The sequence below is a fragment of the Manacus vitellinus genome, unplaced genomic scaffold, assembly GCF_001715985.3.
Source record: "Manacus vitellinus isolate BGI_N305 unplaced genomic scaffold, ASM171598v3 scaffold_20_pilon, whole genome shotgun sequence".
NCBI classification, from domain to species: Eukaryota; Metazoa; Chordata; class Aves; order Passeriformes; family Pipridae; genus Manacus; species Manacus vitellinus.
This window is the reverse complement of record NW_021939471.1, coordinates 8,818,478-8,842,655: the sequence shown is the minus strand read 5'-3', so window position 1 is coordinate 8,842,655 and position 24,178 is coordinate 8,818,478. Positions and strand designations below refer to the sequence as shown.

Here is a 24,178-nt window from a genome sequence, read left to right as displayed (position 1 = left end):
AGCAGCACTGTGCAAAAACCAAATTCTGTATTCACAGTTACATTTTTATATGGCATCTTTAAAAACACAGTAAATATCATCTCCACAGAGAAATTACTTCTGTTTGTTCAAAAAAAAAAAAATAGAGAGGGGGCAGCAGGGAGTAAGAAGGTACAGAGAGAAATGTATTTTGGGATAAACCTATATACATAAAAGAAGTGCAGTTAGAATTTTATATTAAACCTTTGAGAATACAATAACTTACTATCTCATGGGTTACTTATTTTCAAGGTAACAATGACCATATTCTACCAACACAACTGCTCACTAAAACAAAAACTGAATGAATGGTGACAATGTAACACCATTTTCCAATCACAATGCTAAAACTGACCCTGGCAAGCACCATTCTGCCTCAAATTAATGACAAGTGGAAATCACCCTTTGCTTCCAGCTGCCTACCTTACATACTAGTCCTGAAGTTTTCACTTTGCCCTACCTGCTCCAAGACCATCAGTAACAGAGATCACATCTCTCAACCACTGAAATGCAGAGTCCATCCCACCATATGACTACCTGCAGCTGAAAGGATGTGAAGTATTTTCTAGCTATGATGCACAACTTCTGTCTGTGTTCAATGAACACTGCTCAGCTGCAGCTGTTAAAAACAACAGATATTCATTCATGAAAGGGTGAGTTACACAGAATTGTTCAACAATTGGCTATCTGGCCTTACCTCAAACGTAATCCATGGCAATTCAGAAAAAAATAGTATTGTTTCTTACAGTGGTATATATCTGCTCTAAAACCATTCCCTGTGGGATAAGGGCTTGCTTCTAATGAAATCATAAATCACAGGAAATTTAAGAATTAGAAAAACAAGACAAGGTATTTATTACTATTTATGAACAATATTTAGAGAGGTCCAGACAGTGTGTCTGCATGCTTCAGTAGCGTGTGTGTAAGGGGAATCTACCTTCAAAACTCACTGACCCACTTTTGAAAATGTATCACACCTGTAATCACTGTAAACTCTGTAAAAATAGGCAAGTAAGTTACAGTAATAAATATTGCAATACTGTTAAATATTTGATCTTGGAGTTAACTTCAAATACACACCTAAAAACTCTCACAGACTGTTTTTAAAGATGTACTGACATAATCTAAAGCCTGTAAGGACAGTACTAGATAAAAAATTCAAGTTCATGGTAACAATATTTGAAAGCAGCAAGAATACATGAGATACTGAAACGTAAGGTCTTCTGAAATTTCCCTTAAAATATTGCTATTACTTTCTGCTGGATTCCTCCCTTATACCCACCCAAGACAGTCAGCTACCTCTGTCCCATGTTCTGTTCAGATGAGGATATGGATTGAAGAGGGACGTGAGAAGCTCATGTAATCCATGAAGGAGAGTCACAGCAGAACTTCACCATCTGCTAACAAGTCTCTTCTCAGTCAGGTTTTTGCCTGGGACATGGAGGATGGGAGCAGGTTTGGAGGTAGAGAGGGAGGAGTGTAGTTTTGTTGCTGCTGTTTTAAATATACTATTTCATACTATACCATACCAAGAGTGGTAGGCATACTTTTCTAAACAAGCTTGACTGAACTGAAGTGACCTTGTCTCCTCTGCCTTGTTAATAATGCTTGAGAAGAGGATCTGTGAATCCCTTACAAGGTCTTGATAAGCATAGCCATAGTAGCTTCTTAGAAGATACTATGACAATCACACATTTCAGTCACCTTACAGACAAAACCAGAAAGCTCTACAAACTTCCAGGGCTGCAGTATCAGATAAAGGAGACAAACCCAGCCAGTACTTCAGAAAACCCGATCTGGCCTTCTGGCTGGCTGCCACAAAATCTTCACTTCATTTAAATTCTGCTCCAATTCTAGTCTCTATTGTTTCATTGCTTTAGGGAGCTTTCACTTCACAATGAGGGCACCTCTGCCAATCCAGCCCTGCCTCTGTAAATAATTTACTGGTTACAAGATTTCATCATAAGCAGTGACTGGAACTGCAGCACTGGGGAATTTAAAACATGAATGTCAAAACGTGCACTTACCAGAATCCCCCCAACAGCCAGAGCCCTATCAGTGGCTCTCAGGCAATGCCCAAAAGACCTGGAGCAGGTCCCTCCTTGCTGCAGGAACCACCAAATACGTTTCATCAAGATGGGGATGAAAAGAAGAGTAACTACTTCAACACAGCCACTGTAAGCTTCAAATGGAGTACACAAACAGAGGGGGTACTCTACACTGATTTCCCCCCTGCACCTTTCAGCCAGTCAGTCTCTCATAATCCTTTCAAGATTCATCTTGTCTCATGCCCAGGGAAAACCATCTCAAGGCAATTAAGAAACATCAAACCTCTTGCTGGCTCCATTAGAAAACTACATTGCTCCATGCAGGCCCTCAAAACCATGGGAGGTGTAATAAGGTCCCTCATGCATGCCAGCCAGCTGCTCATAGTCACCTGCACAAGCTGTTAAAGTGTTGTCTTCACAAGAGGAACCACCACAAACATCCACTTCTCCTCTAAAGGCCTTCAGAACAATCTTTCTTATATAAAACTAGTTTTCAGATACACAATTTATTGCACTGAGATTGTCCCAGAGAGAGAACACAAAAATTTCTCTCCATTGGGATTCAAGGTTTTGTTATTTGAAAGCCTGATTGTAAAAAATCAGAGCATATGCAGCTCTGAAGAGGTGTTTGCTCGTGAATGGACCCATTAAAACCACTCACCTGAATACAAGTCCTCCTGCTTACAGAGCAGAAAACAAGCTGGAGCAGTCACTAGAATACTGTCCTCCACAGATGGTAACTTGTTTGAGAAGCACCAGGCGTGGGGACAAGCTGCAGAATAGCAGTGATGTGAATTCTTCTTCGTTAGATAACGGACTGCTTGCCTATCTTCAAAAAAATTTGCTAGGAGTTACAGATTTCTCCATGAAAACTCCATGAAATTACTGAGTACTGCATTGATTTCTTAAAATTTGCCAATAATGTTACAAGAACAAATTCAAGTAGAAAGAAAGTTTTCATCAGAATTGCAAAACAGTGGAAGACATGATTGTAATTCAGGTCAAATAGGTTATAAATATTTGCATTAATACACCAGGTCTGGTTTGTCATTGGCTTTTTATCACGACTCAGTTTTGTTAAACTGACCACCACAACAAATATTCCTGTTCTAGTTTATCTTCACACTATTTCAGCTCAGCATGTTCATATACATAACCTGAAATTCAAGTTTTAGGATCTCTTCTAAACTAATTGCACTGTTAGCCACCTTTTCAATGTTAGTCAATTAAGGACAGCATTGAGGGACAGTTTGGTTGACATTATTTATATTTACTTACTTTAAATTGAGAGGGGAGGGAATAATTACATTTATTATAACCAAGCCTGGAACTCTGCCTGTAATTAAGGATCTGACACAACTTAGAAGAACTCCATTTTCAGTTGCTTAAGACATTTGCCAAACTATCAGTCAGGTCACAGATTTCACAGAGCAAGCCTTTTTCTACCATTTTACTTACAAGTGAAAAACAGATTCTGTTAAAACGATGTTGTCATGCCTGAGAATAAGATGAGAAAAAATAGGCTGTGAAGTCCATACTAAAATACTTTTTTAAAGTATTCTGTTGACGAATTCTAAACGTGGAAGAAGCTGAATTTAAGCTGTGGCAGACGGGCTGCCTCATACCAAGGGTGTGGCTCCTGGTTGGTTTGCGGCGAGCTCTTTTTTTCTTGTGGGGAAGTGGAAGGGGAACAGAGAGAGGATTGCTCATTTTCTTGACAAAGTACCAAAATTATAAGCCTCTGAAAAACTTCAGAAGAGGTTGTTAGTTTGGAAACTCAATTTTTGACAGACCAGCAGCAGTGAACATGCTCTACAGTCTCTCTAGGACATGGGATTGTTGTGCATGCTGCTTCCATGGGCAGATAAAAATCTGCTGCTTTATGAATGAGCTGAGGTGAACTTAGCTTCAGCTCCTCCTCCAGCAGCTAAGCACCTATTCTGGTAAAGCTGGAACTAAAACACAGTTCTCTCCTAATCTCAAGCACAAAAAATAGTAAAACCCCCAAAATATTAAGAACTCTGGTATGGGAAAGGCAGTGGAAAGACAAAACACGGGCCAGTGGAGAAAGCAGCAGTGAAGTGGACAAAAGCAAAGGAGGTCAAAACCAAATGAAAAGACCAAAAGCCAGAGAGAAGATGCAACTGAAACAGAGAAAAGAAAGTCTGGAAATGTTTGTGGCCTCCAATAAAGAGCAACTCTGCTTTGTAGAAGCAGCTTTTTATTTTTCCCCTTCCCCTGCTCACCCTCCAGATCCCTGGCATTTATTTTATGATTCTGGTCACAATGTTGTGCCTAGGAAAAAAATGTTATTGTGGCAAGAAACTAGGAAATAAACTGCTAGGTTCAAAGCAAGAGATCTTTTTAATAACATCTTGTTTTCGATATATAAAGTTTTAGGTTTGTGGTTGTTTGTTTGTTGGGGGTTTTTTAATTAATTTTTTCCTATCTTATTGCAGGAAGCTCTCACCAGGGTATCTGGTGCTAGATTGCATATTTGTATTCAGTAGTATTTAGAGAATTACATCAACAAATAAAAATGGTAAGATACCTTGTATTTTAATTAATTAGTTCACTGCAGATTCCTCTGTGTTTGGTGCCAAACAAGGCTACATACAAGGGAAACAGACCTAAAAGAAGGAACATGTTCATACTATGGCAGAGACAGATAATTACACACAGTGTGCACCTGTCAGGCTATCATCAAAAATCTACTCCTTAGATTTACTAAGAAATCTACAAAGACTTAAAGCAAAGAACAATTTCTTTCTGTCCAACCTTTTCCAGTACCTAACTCAAATGAATGTTTTTTCCATGTGCTTAAAGAGATCTTTATTCCTTGGCCCTTGTGAGGAGGATTCATTCTTCACACTTGCCTAGTGCTTCAGCCATTCAGTCACGGAGGAAAATTAGGAAGGAAAAAAGTTAATCTCCAATCATATTATAAGCATTCTTGCACCTCACTAAATTTTCTTGTGCTTAAAAGTACTAAAATATTGAAATAAACTTTTCTGTTACAGATCTCTTATCTTTTTCATTAATATAGTTTGAAATCTGCATCAAGTTAGCATGTTTCTCCCACAGCAAAGAAACTATAGCTCAGTGTCCATGGTTCTTTCATAATGGTTTTAATATGGCTTGGTAACTAGAGTATTCTAATTCAGGAATCTAATAACACTACATCCTCCTTTTTGGAACTTGGAACTGCTGGAACTCGGATGCTCAAAGTTCCAACTGTCCAAAGATGACTCAAAATATTGTCTCCTAATTTCAAAGTCACTAATTTTAAGATCATAATCATCCTAAGCCCTCTCTCACATATATAAAAAACCTTAAGAAAAATTACAAAGCTCACTACTAGCAAAAGCAATGGCTGTTACAAATATGGAGGGAATGGAAATCAGTTGATTACAGGAAAAAAACCCAGCCACAACTATGTTAAAGTTTCATCATATATGTATATATTAAAATTCACCAAACAGCACTGAGAAATTGGCAATATCTGAGTAAATCCATATAATCTGCTTTTATTGATTCTCAGATGGTAGCCCACTGGATTCCCTCACACTAAACTCATTACTTGAGATGTGAAAAAATAATTGCTTCAGAAAAGGTTAACAGAAAACACTCTCAGGATTTCATATGTTCATTTAAAAGTCTTCTGAGCCTAGAAGTTTCTTAATATCTACAGGGAAGGCAGAGCTCAGAATAATTCTACATGTACTAAGGCTCATATTACCTCTTCTCTCTTCTACGGAGGCAGAACAGGCACTTGGAGAATACTGGACAGAAAAAAAGAAAAAAGTGAAAAATACAAAAGAAATACATAAATATGGGAAAAAAGGAAATGGAAGTAATTCCAACACTTTGCTGTTTTTTGCAATAAAAACCCCCAAGTATACTCACTGCCAAAAGAAAAGGGGAAAAAAAAGTCACATAGGGAACATTCGAGTTTACTGCAGCTTCTAAGAAAAGCAGTGAAAAGCATGTCAGAGTACAGACACTTGGAATTGCTAATTTAGATGCAGCTTAAGATTAGAAATTCACTTTCATCTAAAATAAGGAACACCCACCATGTGCCTACCAAATAAACACTTTTTTTGCTGCATTGTTAAAATACATTCAAGTAGTTGAGCAATTGTACATATTACCAAAAAACCCTATTTAATCATCTGTCCAGCTTTCTGAGCTGTTTATTAAACATCTCAGGGATAGCTCAATCAAGCAGACAAAGACCATGAGTAGATGATACAAAACAACAGATATTTGGAATCTGTGGCCTGCTTGGGATAACAAGTTGATGAAATTGAGTGCTCAGGAATGATGATAAAAATTCAGTTTAACTAAGCAGAATTCAAACGGCAGTAAAGATGAAAGGTAAAACACTCCCAAATATATTTCAAATGACAATGTTTTCTCTTTTGAACTGTATGTATTGAAGTGAAATAGAGCAGTTAACAGTGTTGAGAAATTAATAAACACATTTCTAAACCTTTTGGAAACAAAATTTTCTTTTAAAAGTGGTGTCTCTAATAGTTGCATGCTTTGCCACTTTTCACAACTTCTCTCTGTAGAGTAGCTTTAATTAGTACAACTGCTTCCACAACCAGCTTTCTACTATGAGGTATCTCAAAACAGCATCAGTTTTGGATTGTAATGAAAGGATGGTGAAGTGGATGACAACGCACTGGGAGCCAGCAAACCAAATATCCGTTCCTCTTTGATGGTCACATGTTAAGCAGCAGCAAGACACTTCATCTCACTGTGGCCCTCCTTCTATCCATTGTCTATATAGGTTTTAACTTTCTGATGTTTTTGCACAGAGGTACTTGAGGCCCCAATGCCTTTTTTTTTCTTTTAAACATCTGTACTGCAGTAATCAGTGGCGTGTGCAGAGCAAGTTCTCAAAACACAACTGGTGTTTCAGAACAGAACACCCAGGGAATGAGACTTGCCTCCACATCCCAAGAAAAAACAACATTTATAGCAACTCAGACAATTGTTTAGAGGTGGAAAGCAGCTATTTTTAACTATTCTGCTTAGTGGCTGCACTTAAGGGAGGCTCCCATTTCCTTTCTTCATCTTACGCAGCAGCCGTAACTACTATTTCCTTTTCCCTCAGCTGCTTTTACAAAACATCTGGGTTTGCAGCTTGCATGGATGCACTGTCTTCAATATCATCACAGGTTCAGAGCAAAAGCCAAATATTGCTTCCAAACCAAATTCTGCCCTGAAGGGCAGCAGGCAACTTTACCTTTGAATGCATCTATTTCTGTTCCAACACAGAAATAGCAAGCCTGAATTAGGCAGAGCCCTGAACGTGAACCAGTAGGCCAGCCAGGGGATCCAGATTTAAGGTGCTGGTGTACAAGTAAGTGCAAAAGGGGACGCAGCCATCACACCAACAGATTTTGGTTGTGCTGTTTAAGCACTGCTACTTGGTGTGATCACCTGCACTTGGGACACTTTAACTCAAGCACAGGAATCTGCAGAGACAGACAGCACCGTGTGAATTGTCAGCTCCTGACAGCCAAAAGCAAATATTTGGTGGATCACTGAAGAGGAATTTAGGAGCTTGACTCTAGGAGTATCATTGCTGAAACCCTAGTTAACTCTGACTCGCATTTAATCCTGTTTATTTCAAAGCTGTGAGAGGTTTATTATCATATGCTAAAACAAGTCTTCTGCAGTCCTTAACAGAAATGGATAAATGCTACCATATGCCAGGTATGGGACATGAGAAAGGAACTTTGTCTTTTTCCTTACATGGAAACACTTGAGATGAAGACAGTATTTGTATTCACATTTGTATACATTTGGTGAATAAAAACCGGAAGGATAGGAAGGGCAGAGTAAGCAAAGGCTACAGCAGTTCTAAGCTAACTTCCAAAGCTTGATCTCATCAGCCTTGCACAATACAATTCCAAACACGAAGATGAGAATTCAAAATAAATCTAGGAGAACTACGAGGAAAGGTATCTGCTATCACACTAATGACTAGATACAGATCTCCAAGAGAGCATGATGATTTTCTTTTTGAACTGTCACACCCACCCGCCCCTGCCACACAGTAGTTGACAATGCTGAGAATAATTTTGGTTTTCTTCTACACACAGTGAAAAAATATATTACCAGCTTGTCTTTCAAAGGTCCTGGAACTCTTTAATAAAATTCACTATAGGAAAAATAGTTTGGAAATCTGTGGGACGGAACTCATGTATTCCTCAAGGACTGGAATAGGTCTGCACACAATTTTACCTTAACTGCCCTCTCCCCAAACCTTAACCAAAGCATATGATTCTTCTGAAAGCATTATTTAAATATATATCTCAAATCACTTCCTTAATTACTCACTCAAGCTCATGCATGTTTAAAAGAAGTTCAGTGGATGAGCCACCTCTCCTGGGCTATACTGAGCTAAGTGTAGGTAGGCAATGACTGTCCTACACCGCCTCTAATCTCACCCCACTTCATTTCCCCCAAAACAAATTACACATTCACAGAGGATCTGTCCATCAAGATTCTCAGAGTTTGTGTTCTGCAAGACAATGAAAGAAGAAAGCTAAAGGATCCCCACTTTTTGAAAGCATACCAAAAGAGTCGGGAGAAGTTAAGCACTCCTTTAGGGAAGAATAAACTTCAGTCTTTTGCACTTCCTTTATGAATCCCAGTTGATCTGAGCACTTATCAAAGATCTCTTTTTAGTTACATGATACAGCTCATTTCTTTTCATTGAAGAGAAGAAATGCATAAAACAGCAATGTTCAAGTGGAAATAAAAACGTCTTGCTACAATAACTGAAATAAGGGCAATAAGTGAAAATTAAGAAGAGAGAATATTGAGAAAGAAGCATACATGAAGAACTACCTCTGAACTGGGGAATATAACATCCAAGGGGAAGAGAGAAGCAGGAAGGTCTGCAACTGCAAAAGTCTATTCTCTGCAAGAACTTAAAATTACCTCTTTTTTCACCATATGAGGCAGATACCCTGCAGAGAAAAATACTTTAAAGAACTGTCACAGTTAGGTACAAAGCAGCTGAATTAAGGTCAGACAGAGAGTTGCTATCATGACATTCTGGGCGTTTATAGGACTGATTTTATGTTTATTTTTAATGCTCTGCCTTTAGGTAATTCTGGTTTTGCTAGTGAAAACAAAACTGTAGAATTGTGCTCATTCTCTGCTAGATACATTTGCATCTTCCCTTCTTTAAATGCTCCATTTGCATCTTAATCTGCAGGATTATCATCTCCTGCTCAAGCAGAACAATTGACAAGGGAGAAGGAGTGATGTCCACAAAGCCAGATAACATAAAAAATTGAAATGACAGCGATAATTTATTTAACTTATGCTGCAGCAACTCTGCATGTGCACACTCACAACGTCTTTCCCAAGAGCCATCTTAACACTTACTGCAGGTTAGGAGCATGCACATGGGCAATCAAAGCAAAGCAGTTAGCAAACTGGTTTCCATCTGAACTCATCCTGTTCCTTTACATCTCTTCGTTCAAGAGTTCTTAACATTGATCCTCAAGCTGCCACTGCTTGTGCCTCCTGTGCTATCAGGGGCATCTGCTATTCAACTCTTTGTCCTCACATCACCACGAAAACTTGAAAATACCTTTCCATGCTGTCCTCGGTAGCTCCCACATTTTTCCCCTCAGAAGTCCTCCCCAGGTAATTCTGGTAGTGTCTGCATAGAGATAGGGCTAACAAATCCAGCAGAACCATTTAAACTGGGCTCAGATTGGGCTACATCACACTCTACCTCTGAAATTTTGCTATGCCATCCCCTTTAATAAAATAAAATGCAATAAAAAATCCCTTTCCCTTTAAAAGTTGTTTGGAAAAGTCAAAGCTCACTGCATTACTGTTCAATTAAAGGGAGGTGAGGCTCTAGTCGTGTTTCCTAATACTTATTGCTATAAAAGTGCACTTCAAACTTCCTCCCACCTCAACTAGATAATGAGCTTTTCCTTCAATCAAATATAATTAACTGCACAGCAATTCATTAAACCGTTTCTTTCAAAAACCACCCCCCCTATGAAATGAGAAAGAAGCAACACTCTGCAATTCAAGCCGCAGCCTTTCAAGTGAAGACCCTTAACTCTAGGACGTGTATTGCCGGAGATAGCACTGAGCGCTCTGCTCGCCTTCCCGAGTACCCACCACAGCACATTCTTTAGCTGCAAGGTCACTTTTAAGAAGGTGATTAGCTTTCCTTGTTTGCTACAGGGTGAATGATGCTCTCGTGCCTGTCTAGACTGAGACTTGATGGAATGCAGTTACCTCTGCACCTCGTACCCCCACACCTCGCGGAAGTGAAGCAACCCCAGTGTTATCAATTAAGCACTGAAACGAGCTGCTTTCTGTAATTGCCACAAAGGAATTTACTATCAGATTCCATCGCATACGTCAGCCTCATGTGCTATTAAATATTTCAGCTAAATGTAATAACTGTTTGTATGTGGTATTCCCAGATTTTAAACTATTTAGTTGCAGTTATATGTTGAAAGCACATGTCGGTGACATAAAGGTAAACTCATTACATGCTTATCTTAAGCATCCTAAAAAGAATAACAAAACTAAGGGTGGAGAAGGGTGGGCAAATCTAGGAAAGAATCAAGACACAAATACCTTGTTCTGTAATAACAGTGGTAAACATCCAGCCAGGATGTCTAGTTTTATCTGGAGAAGAAAGGATATTGCAATAGGCTTACTTCTCAGTGTTTCCTGGTAGTCTCACTAAAATGTCTGATCTCCAAAATCTGTGTCAAGTTCAAAGAACTAACTGTAAATTTGAACAGAAGAATAAAGCATTCAGAACACTGGAATATTAAAAAGGCTGGTGGGATTACAACAGCACCTTGTATAATAAGAATCTGAAAACAAAATATAACTGTACTGAACTTCACTGTCCCAAAGCGGTTCAGGGTTTATGCTTATAGCATGAACACAAAACTATGTGAAAAAAGCAATGCTGAGAGGCTCATTACTAGCATCACATCAGCACAGAAGGGGAAAAATTACTTATTTAAATTTCCATTCAAGTACAGAACATTCACATAAATTTTCGTTTTCCCCCCCTCAGTAATCAGATACGGAAGACAAGCTAGTTGATACAGTAAGAAAGTTCGGTATTTTAGAATTATCTTGATTTATCTTTAATTAGAAGCCTGTCGATATCTTTGGGGGTTTATTTTGCATTATATGCATGAACATATTGCAGGAAGTCTGGAAGTGATATATAACAGCATCGTTAAATGTATGTTGAATCATGATGTCTGAAAACTACGGGTTTAACTACATTTGAAGATTTGAACTTGGCAGAAAAGATACCATATGCACAACAAATACATGAAACCTGCCACCAAAGAGGAGCCTTATCTCTTCTTGCTAGCAGTAAAGCAACATTAAAACATAGGTACTTATTTGTAAAGCCCCATAGCCATTCAATCACTTATATTAAGCCCTGGTTTTCACAAATATTTAACAAAAATCTTATGGAAGGTTAACCCTAACCAAATAAAAGGAGGCAAAATCATAAAAAGGACTGAGATTCTAAGCAAATTCTTGTTTCAGTTAGTACAGCTGTGGATTACTCAAACTCCCTGCAAAAACATGCTCGGTAAAGTTTTGCATTATTTGCCACATAAACCCATTTTTTAGAAGTCAAAATTTTGGTTTTCATCTGTTTCTTTACACTCCCAGCAGTTCAAACAAAAACCTGTTGCTGCTCTGTTATTGAGCACTGGCCACACACAGTGCAGTTCAGACAGAATTCTGAGGGACATATTCTAGATTTACTGACAATTTCAGATGCTTTCTTAGCTACTGCAAGCTTCTTTCTGAAATGGGATATACAGAAGGAGAAGGGTGCAATGCACATTGCCCTGTGTGCTACACACAATTCACTATTCTTCACAATCACTCCCTCGGTTTTTAATGAGAACCTTAATTAACTGTAGAGCTTTTTTACTTTTCCACCTATCTTCCCTCGTTATTGGATCACAACTCTGTTCCCAGTTTTGTTGCCACATCAAAAGTCCATTTTTTTTATTTTTCTGCATGCCCTATTATGTTCTCAGTTCAGCTCTTTTGTTACTGACCCTTCTCCCACTCTTCCAAAACCGGTCAAGAAAATCAAGTTGTTGGCCAAGATATCACTTTGACAATATCTGCCTCCTTTTGCAGACCTTCACTTCTTCAAGCTGAAAGACTGTTTTGATGACTGCTTCAAAGCACATAACATTTCAATAGTTGTTTTCACATTTAACTCTTCCACTCCTCAAGAGGGCCCAATTCAACATCCCTTTTAGCATATCCCCTCTTAAACACCTCTAGATTTCCTCAGTGAAGTGACTCCTGCTCAGAATATTCTTACCAGTCTCATATATTACGGCACCACTTATTATTCAAGTGTCTTAGGACCTCACTAATTTTTTTTCCCTGCACACTAAAAAGTGAGAGAAAAAATATTCTTACATTCCTAAAGTGAAACCACAAAGTTGTTTGAGTTGTATCATTATTGTATCACTAGTCTTCCTTCTTCACACCTTCTCTCCATTTTTAAAATTCATTTACTATGTCATGTCCTATATGGACTGTGTATTCCTGTGCCCAAAGGCCACATTTTCAAATTTTAAGTAGTGTTATATAGTCTGCATACAGATTAGTAAAATAATAATTGGGGGTTATTTGTTTTGGACACAATTCTATTCCGCTATTTCTTAAAATAAGGGAAGCTGAATTTGCTGACAGCTTCATTATTTCTCTGACAGGAAACAATACAAGCAAAGAAAGTCTCTCTATTTGCCACTTTCAATATTTCTAAGTCTATATGGAATAGTTCAGGAAAAATATTTACTAGATTTAAAATTCTTAGCTAAAACAATGTGAAACAACTGTGACCAAATAATTGTGTTCTGCTGCAAAAGCATTAACTACTACAGATTAAATTTAACTAAAATTTAATTAGGCCAGATTCATCTTAGCATAACTAAAAGAGAAATTATTTAACAGGTCCTGATAGAATCTGAATGTAATTAATAAGTGTAAAGTTTACCCATCATACAAAATAAGTCATTTTTAAGGAGTTTTTGGAAACTAAGAACACCATGCAAACACAAATTTGCCAGTATTAAAATATTAGAGTTCAGCAGTGGAAGCATATTGGTATGCTTGAATTTTGGTAACATAGTGAGTATATAAGGATATGTACACATACAGACACACACATACATACATATATGTATGTATTACAATTTACAAGTCATCTTCACTGTATCTGTGCAATACACACTAGAATTGGGTATCTGCATGTGTTCCATATAAAAAAAGTTTACAGAGATACAAATACTGCTACAGTAGGCACGAGGAATGATTTATCCTACTGCTTCCACATCTTCTTTCACTCATTTAGATTCACTGAGTCATTCATCCCTGCCTGCAAAGCCGAATAAGAATAGCACAGAACGCTGGAACGAGTTCTTCCACTTCTCAGGGAGTCCTATTCCAACAGCAGGAGGAAGCCCAGCGAGACAGGAGTGTGCACCCTGCTCTCCTGTCCCCGGCAGAGCCCAGGACTGGCTATTTCAATCCTGGCAGCTGCTCAGGCTCCAGCTCCCTGGCCTGGGCCATTACAGAGAGAAATGCAGGAAAAGAACTTCAAACATGCAAACAGAAGAAACCGGCACCACAGTGGCATCCAGACGAGCTTCATTACAAGGTTCCTTTTAGCCTTCTCTGATTGCAATGAAATTATTTTAATACAGAAGGCTCGTTCTTGGGCTAAGTGCCTGCTTTGCATATACATGGCAGTGCCACTGTCTAGCTAAAAAGATAGGTGCTACAATTTTCCTACTACAAGCTTAGTTTTCTTCAGCTTAGTATACTGGCTCCACACGCCATGCATATCTCAGACAGCTAAATATAATAAAAATTTATATTTAAGAACTGGTAATCATTTAAAAAACCTCTAATTTTCAGCTAAGGTCTTTATCTGCAAATAAATATGGAAAAACAATTTCTAGTGTTTAGGTTTTAAACAAAAGGACTGACAAAAGTTCACAGCATACAGCACATTATCTATGTCCACACCGAGACTTTTGCAGCTTAGAAGGTACAGGGACACAAAGTCTCTCAACGAAATCAGCTTTACTGACTTTTCTGTGAAGGACAGCACCAGAAGGAAGGACCAATTTTCAAGTAGGTTCAGCAACAAACTAACTACAACAGAACCACTCCATCACTAACAAAAGCAAGCAATTTTTACAATGGACAACTAAACATACTGCTGTAAGATCATTTATTTATACAATCATTACTGTAGAAAACAGCTTTAATAGTAACAAAACCCACTATTTTCCCTGGTGACATGTTTGTCAAGTGTAACAAAAATTCAGAATAGCAAAGGATTGTGGATTAGTTTAAGTTATTGGAAAAATCTAATAAAGGTTCTCTAACATGGATGGTAGAGAGTAGGAGTATCTGCTGCTTTGGTTGCAGAAATAAAATGTTTTATTTCCAACAGAAACCAAACCATTCTGAGGAAGCCTCATAAGGCAAAAGCAAGAGCAGCAGAGCACGTTCAGTCAGTCGTTCCTGTCACTGAACTATGGTAAAGCTTCTCACATCAGGTAAAGCTGACCTTTGTGACTTATGCAGAGGGAAGTGCTCTTCACGTCAAGAATGACGAGTTTGAGAGATGACACTGCCAACGCCCAGCACTTGGATATTAATTAAGTGCTGCATTCTCTAATGCATAAACTACGGAGCCCAATTAACATACATGACCTTCGATCATACTTACAGGCATCTCACTACAAAAAAAAAAAAAGCCTCTTACATATATTCTCTTACACTCCTCCTGCTCACAACTAAAAGAGAAAAACTATTATAGTAGAACAAGGAGCATAAATGTAGTATCAGCTTTTGGCTAAGCATAATAGCAAGAGCTGCTGTGCACCACTGTTAGCATTACCTTGCCCACTTGCTGTTGGCAGTCAGCACAGAAGATCAGAGGTTCCCTGTGCCACTGCCTGTGTCATTGTCTGCCATTTACTCCAGCCCAGAAGGTGACAGTACGTGCCTTTCCACTAGTCCTGCTTAAACAAATAATAAAACTATTCTTCATGCACTTCACAGATTGAAGCAAGTATAATACATAGCAAAAACATTAAAAGGGACCACAGGAAAAGTCTAAGTTACAGCACTGTTGAAAAGAAGATCATAAGAAAGCTTAATGTGTTGGATATCTGAACTACAGTGTATAGTAAAATCCAGTCTGAAAGTGTGAAAAAGAATGCATACCACGCAAGTTACTCATACACACCATGAAGTTCATAAGTGGATGATAGCCATTCAGTAAGGTCATCTGGGCATTGTTTTGCAAGCTCAGTCAAAAAAATTGGCTACTACATTGTCTCAGAAACACCAGTTGTTCCACAAGCAGTGAACTAATAGCCTAAAATTTGACCCTTGTCTCACACTTCTTAGTCAACTCCCATGCTTCCTACAAACGGGATCCCCCATTTTCCCCCAGGTCTCCTATGGTATGTCAAGTGAACAGAGGACAAAATATACTGTGCTTAGTCCAGAACAGTGTATGTACCAACACACTTGCCAGCACCTCTGCACTGACTGGGCAGCCAGGTAATCTCAGAGGATTACCTGAGCTGAGTTCTGCTCCTCTTTCCCCTTGGGAAACCTCTATCTTGGGATTGTCTCCTCTATTAACTGAATAATTTTCACAAAAACAGTAGCAAATTAATCTTTCAAGACTTTAAGCATCTTTCACATCTGACTGAAATCAGCCAGCAGACTCAGAAGTGAGACATGGAGATGGAAGGGTTCACAGTAGTCAGTGACAGTCTTCTGTGTCCATAGTGCCTATTTTTACTTCCTTTTCTCATAGGAAAAATAAACCAAAGAGAAAATACAGAGTACTGAGAGATGCAGAAGGTAGACACATTTAGAGTTCAAAACAAAAAATGTGATTTGATGCAAACTCAAGAAGGTAATTCACAAAACTGACACATCCCAGTGACTTGGAACAAAATGTCATCACCACCCAAAAGCCTGCAGTTTCCAAACTTACAAAACTGAGAGGAGGTAAAGGTAAAGGCAGCATCTAAATGACTGGGTCTCTCATTCATTCTCACAAAAGGGAACAGAAATCTTCAAAACTGCTACCTACAACTATACTTTCTTTCTCTCTCCGCTGCAAAAGCTTCATTCCATTCATTCTCCAAACAAGTCTGACAGAAGTTTAGACGCTATCTCTGTCTGGTTGTCTAGTACTCCTTGGTTCTCATCCCACAGCAAACCAGATTGAATCCTTCATCCTTTCAAATCTCTCCTGTCTCAGCCTTTCTTCCTCCTCATCACACCCCCAGACTGACCTCTCCTATCAGATCCACTTCTGCTGCTCAGCCAAGCTTCCAGCTCTGCAATTAGCAGATTAACAGACCCCTTGAGTCAGGAAAGCATCATCAGAAACTGAAATTTAGGAATAGCACAAGTTTTCAAAAACAGTTTTTGGAAATTGCAATAATTGCATTTTAAACCACTAATGGTCAACTCGAGGCTTCCATCAAAAATTCCTGTAGCCAAGCTCAAGACACTGGGCTTCAACACAGGAATATCGAGACTGATATTCCCTGGCAATTGTCTGTGTGTGTACTCCACACTACATGTTCAGGTGGATTGCCACATATTAATTAAGGCATATCTTAAACAATCTTGCATTAGAAAAGAAGGGAAAAAAAAAACTACTACTGTTGCATTATGAAAAACATGATGATAATTAAGCACTGTAACAGGACAGACTACCTAGATAGCCTGTGAAATCCCTCTTCACCGGAGATTTTAGAGGTGTTAGACAGACATTATTATCTGTGCTTACAAAACCAGACCATGGAGGAAACAGAGAAGTCACTTCCAGCCTTATATTTCTATGAACGTATGTTTCAGAGAAAAAAAAAGAAAAAGGAAAAAAAACCCACCCCCAAACAAATAAAAAAAGCAAGCAAACAAACAACAACAACAAAACAATAAAAACCACCCCACAGAAATCAGTTTGCATACTGAAATGTCAGTCTTTTGGAAAACAGTTCTTGTATTTCACTTATTTTTAAAATTCAAATTCAAGCAGTGAGTAGCTCCACTAAGTCTACAAGCTTAATAAAATTAATACTTGCTGCCTGTAAGCTATGCACAGATTCCAGTCCTACCCAACACAAAGCATCACCCAGCCCGTTTTATTCAGGGCATAAACATTTTGTTCCAAATGAAACTTTACACTCAACTCACAGCCCTGGTATAAAGTTAGGGTCTGCCCAGAAAATGACAGCACATTTTCATGGCACAGCCAGACTGAGTCCAAACACAATACAGCTCCAGTGCCATGCACTCTGCTGTTAGGAATAAAACATTTCTGAAGAACCCAACACAGCAACTTTCACGTCTTTTCGGTGAGAAAGGCAGAGGAGAGTGGTATCTGCCAAGGAAACAATGCCACTGACTACACAGACTACTGAGAAATACTTAAAGGAGTATAAAAAGGAGGGGGGACAACAATGTAAAAGTCAACAAATTATTTTTTAGAGAAATAAGTGCTAGAGAGGTGCTATCAAAACAACCACCTCAACAAACTTCACCATAGGAATATTTATAAGAGACACAGTTATGCTTCCCTCTCTGTCCAGAGTGAAGTGAGGTTTGCCTGCCTTCACCAGAGAAGGGCAGGCAGACAATTCAGCCAGCCTTTTAAATGTGGTTCCTTTGAGGGCAGAACCATTCACACTGAAGTGAGGCATCTGTGCAGTGTCTCAGGGCTTGAAATTTGGGTTCAACAAATGAGCACAGCTTCCATTTCCTCACAGGCTGTGCCCACACTGCATGGAGCAGTACCCAAGCACTGAAGTTTGCTTGGGAACTGGAAGCAGCTTAGCTGGAATATCAGAGAGGTTCACACAGGCTGATACACCTAATGGAAAATGGGCTCCTCTCAGCGAGGTGAATGGTTCTGTGCAGGATCCTGGGCTTTCTTTACACAAGTAGGCAGCTAATGAAGCCTGAGTCTGGCACACAGGCTGTGCTTCTATGTGAGGTTATCCATCAGGCATGCCAGTGTGCTCCCCAAGAAAACAGCTTTGTTTCCATCTCCTAGGTTAGTATTTCTGAGACAGCTCCCAAGACAAACCGAAAAATAAATTTAATTTTTAGATTTCATCTGAATAAGCCATAAACAGTGGGCATAGTTTTAGTAAATAAGTAGAAATTGGGGTGCAGACAGGTTTAAAAAAACCACTTTTATACACAAGATGCATAGAGTCAGTTAGTAATTCAAAACACTGAATTAGAAGAACTGAGTTGGATGGCTAAAGGAGGTTTTTCCTCATGTCACACAATTCATATTTCAAAAAAATTATGTTGAGATACTAAAGTAACTTTAACTGGCAAGACAGAATTAGATAAAGATGCTTCTGCTCACTCATTTTGATTAATAATTAAAATGATCATTAAAAAAAAATATTTCAATCTCTATCCAATCCCTTACACACTTTAATTTTTACAGCCCTGATGAACCACACAGACATAGATTTATGGAAATATTCCCAAAGATAAAACCATATTCTGTTTGCTTTAATTTTCACGTTATACTTCCCACAAATAATTCACACATTAGACAATGGAATGCTGTCTACCCTGGACATGTATAAAGAAGGAAAAGTGGTTCAGTATTGCATATCACAGAACGCAAGCAAGTGAAATGAGGAACGATTATATCTTTAATATCTGGTCCGTATGAACACCCAAACAAAATTCTTTGGCAATACTGGGGAAGAGCTCAACCACCACACCACCTCTTCAGGCACAAACCCCCATGATTAACACATCAGAATACTCTACAATTTATAGGCACATAAATAGTTCTCACAGTTCTAAGAAAAAGACTTAGAAGTAGGTATTTCAAATAATTTGAGAAATAAAGAACAAAGTGGCACAAACCATTTTTGTCCAATACTACTTTTTAAACCTCTGCCTAAGACTATTATCAGTAAAATGTCCTCACTGTAGCATTTCTCTTTACAAGGACTATTACATGAGTTAAACACAGACCTACCAGATAACTGTTAAGATCTGTATTTTATGAAGGAAGTCAGTATTATTTTCCTCCTAATAATCAGCAAATATTAATGAATCTAGAGCTAGTTTTTTATTTTATCTTCAATTACAAAAGTGAAGGAAGAACCACCTTCTTTCTTCATTCATATTCTAGATTATGAGTGGAACTATCATCTCCAGCCCCACTGTAAGATTTTTTTTTCTGGTCATCCCATTTATGCATCTTTTCATCTTCCCTTTCCTGTCCATACTAAGCCCAGGTCCTTGTGGAGCTCTCTACAAAGAGGTCCAGATATTATCCTCCAGACAGAAACTTAAAAACCTGTTATGAAAATACTTTCCCTCTGATGTCATGATTTTGCATTTATAAACACTCAATTCTATACACTGTTGAGATATAGTATCCATTCACTAATCAGAAGTAAGAATTAATAGGGGGTTTCAAAGCTACAAAGGCAGCATTTTCACTCTGATGGGAGCATACAGTTCATACTTTGGGGGAGGGGAAGAGAAGAAAGAGTGTTGGTTCTTTCATGAACATAAAAGGGCAGAATTACACATTAGTGTAGCTTCCCCATGTATAGACATTTTTTTCTGAAATGCAGTGTAAACTTAAAATCCACCATTAAAATCTTTAACTACAGTTCAAATCATCCATGTAATTACTCTTACAGACGATTATGACCAAGGTTTTTTAAAACTAGAATTGTTAAAACTGCACAATTAAGAAATAAATCACAATGGGAAAATAGGATCCTATTCACAAAACAACCAACCAAGCTGGCATCGTTAATACCCTTTCAGAAAGGTAAAAACCAGACCCGAAATACTGGGAACGCTGTTGCCAGGTCAGAATTGAGGTGAATTGGCAAAACCGCGCAGATGGGCTCCTACCGCACCTGCCCAGCCCTTGGCCTGGTACAAATGCGTACTCGCTCCTTCAGTAACCCTTCTCCTTCATCAGGGCATTGAAGTTTTCACAAAGGGGAAAAAAAGCCTACACTTTTTTAAAAATACATCTGAAAGAAAAGTGGAGATGCTGGGCATTCTTGATTCACGTGTGCTTTAAAAACCAAGATTTTTGACCTTCAGAAGTCCCTTCCCCCAGCTAAAGAAAAAGAAAAGGGAAAAAAAAGAAAAACACTCCTCAGAAACTACCACAGAGAGACGCTGCAGACATCAATCTAAAATAATGGCAGTCAAAGGTCAGGATGATATAGGCAACATCAAGCTTTTCATTTAAATATCTTCCTGAAAGAGACCTCTTAATAAGCAGAAGCAAGAAAATCAGGGACTATCCAGTCAGTGATGAAAAAAAGTCATTTACAGGATTTTCCTAATAATGACACCAAGTATCTTCAACTTTGACAAATAAATTTCAAGACCTCACTGAAATATAATATGCAAACTACCATCAGCTTGTTGGGTTATCTTAGCAAGATTTAGCAATTTTTTAAACGAAGATTCACTTATGAACTATACACAGCAGATTACAAAATAACACTAAAAAAAGCAAGCACTGCAAATTGGATCTCGATCGGTAAAACGACACAAAAGTCGTAGTAATCTTCCAAAACTGCTGGAAAACAAACGCATACTGCAAGAACAATTGGTATTACTGCCTAACAAAGCTGGGTAACACTCAGAAGGCTCCAACATGCTAATCTGTCACCGTGACAGAAAAGCAAAAGATGCCAGACCAATACACATCCCTCTTCCAGTACCCTACATATCTAACACTGAGCTTCCGAACACAATAAAAAAGAGGACTAGAGTGTCCAAAAATATGAGCAAGGATGCTCTTAGCATATCTGCTCCCAACTTCTTGTTATTAAAAAAAGAGTACTCTTCAAGATTTGTCAGCATTCCTCAACAGTGTTTTGTGTTATTGTTCTATAATCACAGCTACATTTTTGCTTCAGATCTCTCCTCCAAGAAAAAAAAAATTACACATTACAGTAAGTCTGTTATAAAAGTGAAGCACATGTTTAAGGCCCATAGAAGCACCGATGCTGATAAAATTAAAAATGGCTGTGCCCGAAGATCCCACAGCAAAAACAGGCACAGCTCCGCTGCAGATTAAAATATATATTAAAAATTCCCGCATTACCTTACAAAGGGCGAGGTATGCAAAACAAAAAGATTATATATATTTCCAAAACTGAAGTAAGTTATTAGACAAGAGATGCAGATCTAGGCAAAGCATACTTCTTCAGTGCAGGTCGAGCTCATTTACACAATAAAGCAGCATTTTATTCCCCGAGACACTGAACGTATCGGGATTTCAAAACTTTTATCAGGCTTCGCCGCTGAAATAGATGCACACCGCTCTGTAAGGAGAGGAGACACGGATGTGCCCAAATACCAGCGGACCCCACCCCCTTCCCGCTGCCAAAATGGCCAGTTCGTTCCACCCGGTGGCTACTCACCAGCCGCAGTGCCGAGCAGCAGGGTGGCACTGGAGAGCAGGAGCACCAGCACAAGGTGCTGCAGTGAGGCAGGCATACCTGGGCAAGCCACGGTTCGAGCCAGGAGGAGGAGAAAAAAAAAAAGGGGGGAGGGGGGGGAAAAAGGAGGGGGGGTAAAAACCCCAAAAACCCGACGAGAGGAAATTCCTCCTGCTTTCACACAGCCTTCCTCAACTCTCTCGGTTTACAATCCCGCCTGGAAGGGCAAATGGCAGATGAGGGGAGCCGTCTTCGCTCTTACTCCATTACAGCCGCCTGCCTTCATGCCTGGGGCGCCGGCAGCGCTCGGCGGACACGGGGGAAGCGCCTGGCTCTGCCTCCCAGCCCCGAGGCATCTCCCCCGCCGGGGAGGACGGCGGCACGCTCCCGACCCCGCTGGGAACCGGGCTATTTCCCACGCAGCTTCACGACATCGAAGAAAGAGCCCGGTTGGGAAGGGAACATATCCAGACGCGCCCACAGCGGTGTCAGTCAGCGCGGCCCCCGCGGGCTGGCCCGGGCACGGAGAGCGAGCTACGGGCTCACGGCGGCGCCGCGTCCCATCCCGGCAAAGGTCTCTGTCCTCTGGCCGCCCCTCCTCGCTTGCCTCACGCTCCGGGGAAGCGCGGCGAGACCCCCCGCTTCTCACGTGCGAGGGCTGCTGGCTGCCATCCCGGGCCCATCTGCTCCCGCGGCCGGGCGGGCTCCGCGCGCTGCCCCGGCCCCCCGCCCGCAGCACCGACGCCACCCCCGGCCACCCCGACAAAGGTGGCGGGCCCGGGGCGGCGAAGGCCCCTCCTCGGCGTCTCCAGCTGCGAAGCGCACCCGGCTGCTCTCCGCGGGCGAAGGCCCTTCCTCCGCCGCCGCCCCGCCCCGAGTTTCCACAGCGCCGGGGCAGCCCGGCCCGGCCTCCTCCCTCCGTCTCGCTCAGCCTCTCGCGCTGCCCAAGCGCCTTCCTCCCCCGGCGCCGGGCTCGCCGGCGAGGGGCCGCTCCGCCGTCCTTTCCCCTGCCCGCCGCCGGCTTGCGGGTGGGAGCCGACGCGAGGGCCGGAGGCTCCGGCCGCCGCCCGCGCCCCCTCTCGCCCGCCCGCCCCACAGCAACGGGCAGCTCCAGACACAAAGCGGGGAGTCGCTGCCGCCGCCGGCCGGGCGCCCGTCCCGCCGGCGCCGCCCCCGCCGCCCGCCCCGCCCCGGCCACCATAAGAGGTGGCTCCAGGTAGCCGAAGAGCGCGGGCCGCCCGGCGGAGCTCCGCCGGGCTGCGGGAGGGGGCGCGGGGCTCCGGGGCGCCGCCGGGGCCGAGGCACCGCTCGGGAAGGGAGTTGGACCCAGGCGGCCGTGAGAGGAAAGGCCTCCGGCGGACCTTCCCGTGGAAGGCCGCGGGAAGGCGGCGAACGGCCCCCCCAGGCAGCCTGTCTGTCAGAGAGGCTGTCAGCAGGGAGGCGTGAGCTCGGGAATCACAAAAACCGCCTGTAACAAGAAAAAAGTGTTTAGCAGACTCTGAGATTGCATCAGCTTTGAACTCCGTGGCCTGCCTGTCAGACACCCCGGAGCTTCTGCCTCGACCTCTAGTTCAAGCCCCCGTTATCTTTGTGAGCTCCGCTACAAGCACTGGCCATACCACCTACTGCTCTCCCTCTGGGAACCCTGGCAAGTCACAGAATAAATGGGGTTGGAAAGGCCTCTGGGATCATCGAGTCCAACCTGGGACCGAATATCACCATGTCAATTAGACCATGGCACTAAAGTGCCCTGTCCAGTCTTGCCTTAAACACCTCCAGGGACAGTGATTCCACCACCTCCCTGAGCAGCCCATCCCAATATCTAATCACCCTGTCTGTGAAGAATTTCTTACTAATGTCCAACATACATAAAGTCCACTCAGATCATACAGCTTCAGCCACCTGACTCTCCCAAGCAAAAGCGTTATCTGCTTCTTAAATTAAAGAGATTTTATGATTTCAAAACAAAGATAAACTCAGCCCACTGTGCTGTTTGTATGCTTTAACCTTTGCTATATTGCACAGGACTAAAGAGATAAATTGAGCCAGCAGCTGATGGGAGAGCTGTGACTGGAACGTGCTGTCTGATGTTCTGGCCTAGCGAGGCTCTTTCAAACAAGTTTTACCGGCTGTAGCATAGAAGAAAGTTCTAAAGAACACCCTGCACACAGAAAGCACCTTCATATATGGGCTTCACCAAAGGTTTGATTATGGGAAGTGCTTCTCTGTGCCAAAATTCCTACACCAGTTCCAAGAATGGCATACAAGGAATAGAAATTCAAAAATCCAATTCCACACCTCAAAATATTAAATGCTACTACATAAAATTTTGTAGTTGCAAGTAAGAGTTACAATTTTAGTGATAATAAAAGGTTTTGGCATAACTATTCCTCCTCACAAGCCATAAGAGGTGAAATAGATGTAATCTGATTCTTTCATCATCAAGAAAATTAGTAAATAAATTCTAATAGCATTTTTGTCATTGTGATGCTTAGGCCAGAGAGCACGTTCTTTGACATTCCTAGGGTCAAGGTG

General features: G+C 40.9%; 1 protein-coding gene across 3 annotated transcripts in view; it reads right to left on the bottom strand.

The window, feature by feature from the left end:
- BMPR2 (bone morphogenetic protein receptor type 2) overlaps positions 1-22,186 on the bottom strand; it is a 103,036-nt gene extending 80,850 nt beyond the window's left edge. For 2 of the 3 annotated variants that reach the window (XM_029959529.1, XM_018071608.2), the window contains exon 1: positions 21,626-21,762. In XM_029959529.1, coding sequence (XP_029815389.1) covers positions 21,626-21,701 — 76 coding nt within the window. In that variant the 5' untranslated portion in view covers positions 21,702-21,762. Of the gene's footprint in view, positions 1-21,625; positions 21,763-21,828 lie in introns of those variants that run through there. The other variant, XM_008931099.3, reaches the window with a different exon arrangement.
- Positions 22,187-24,178: the final 1,992 nt, after the last annotated feature.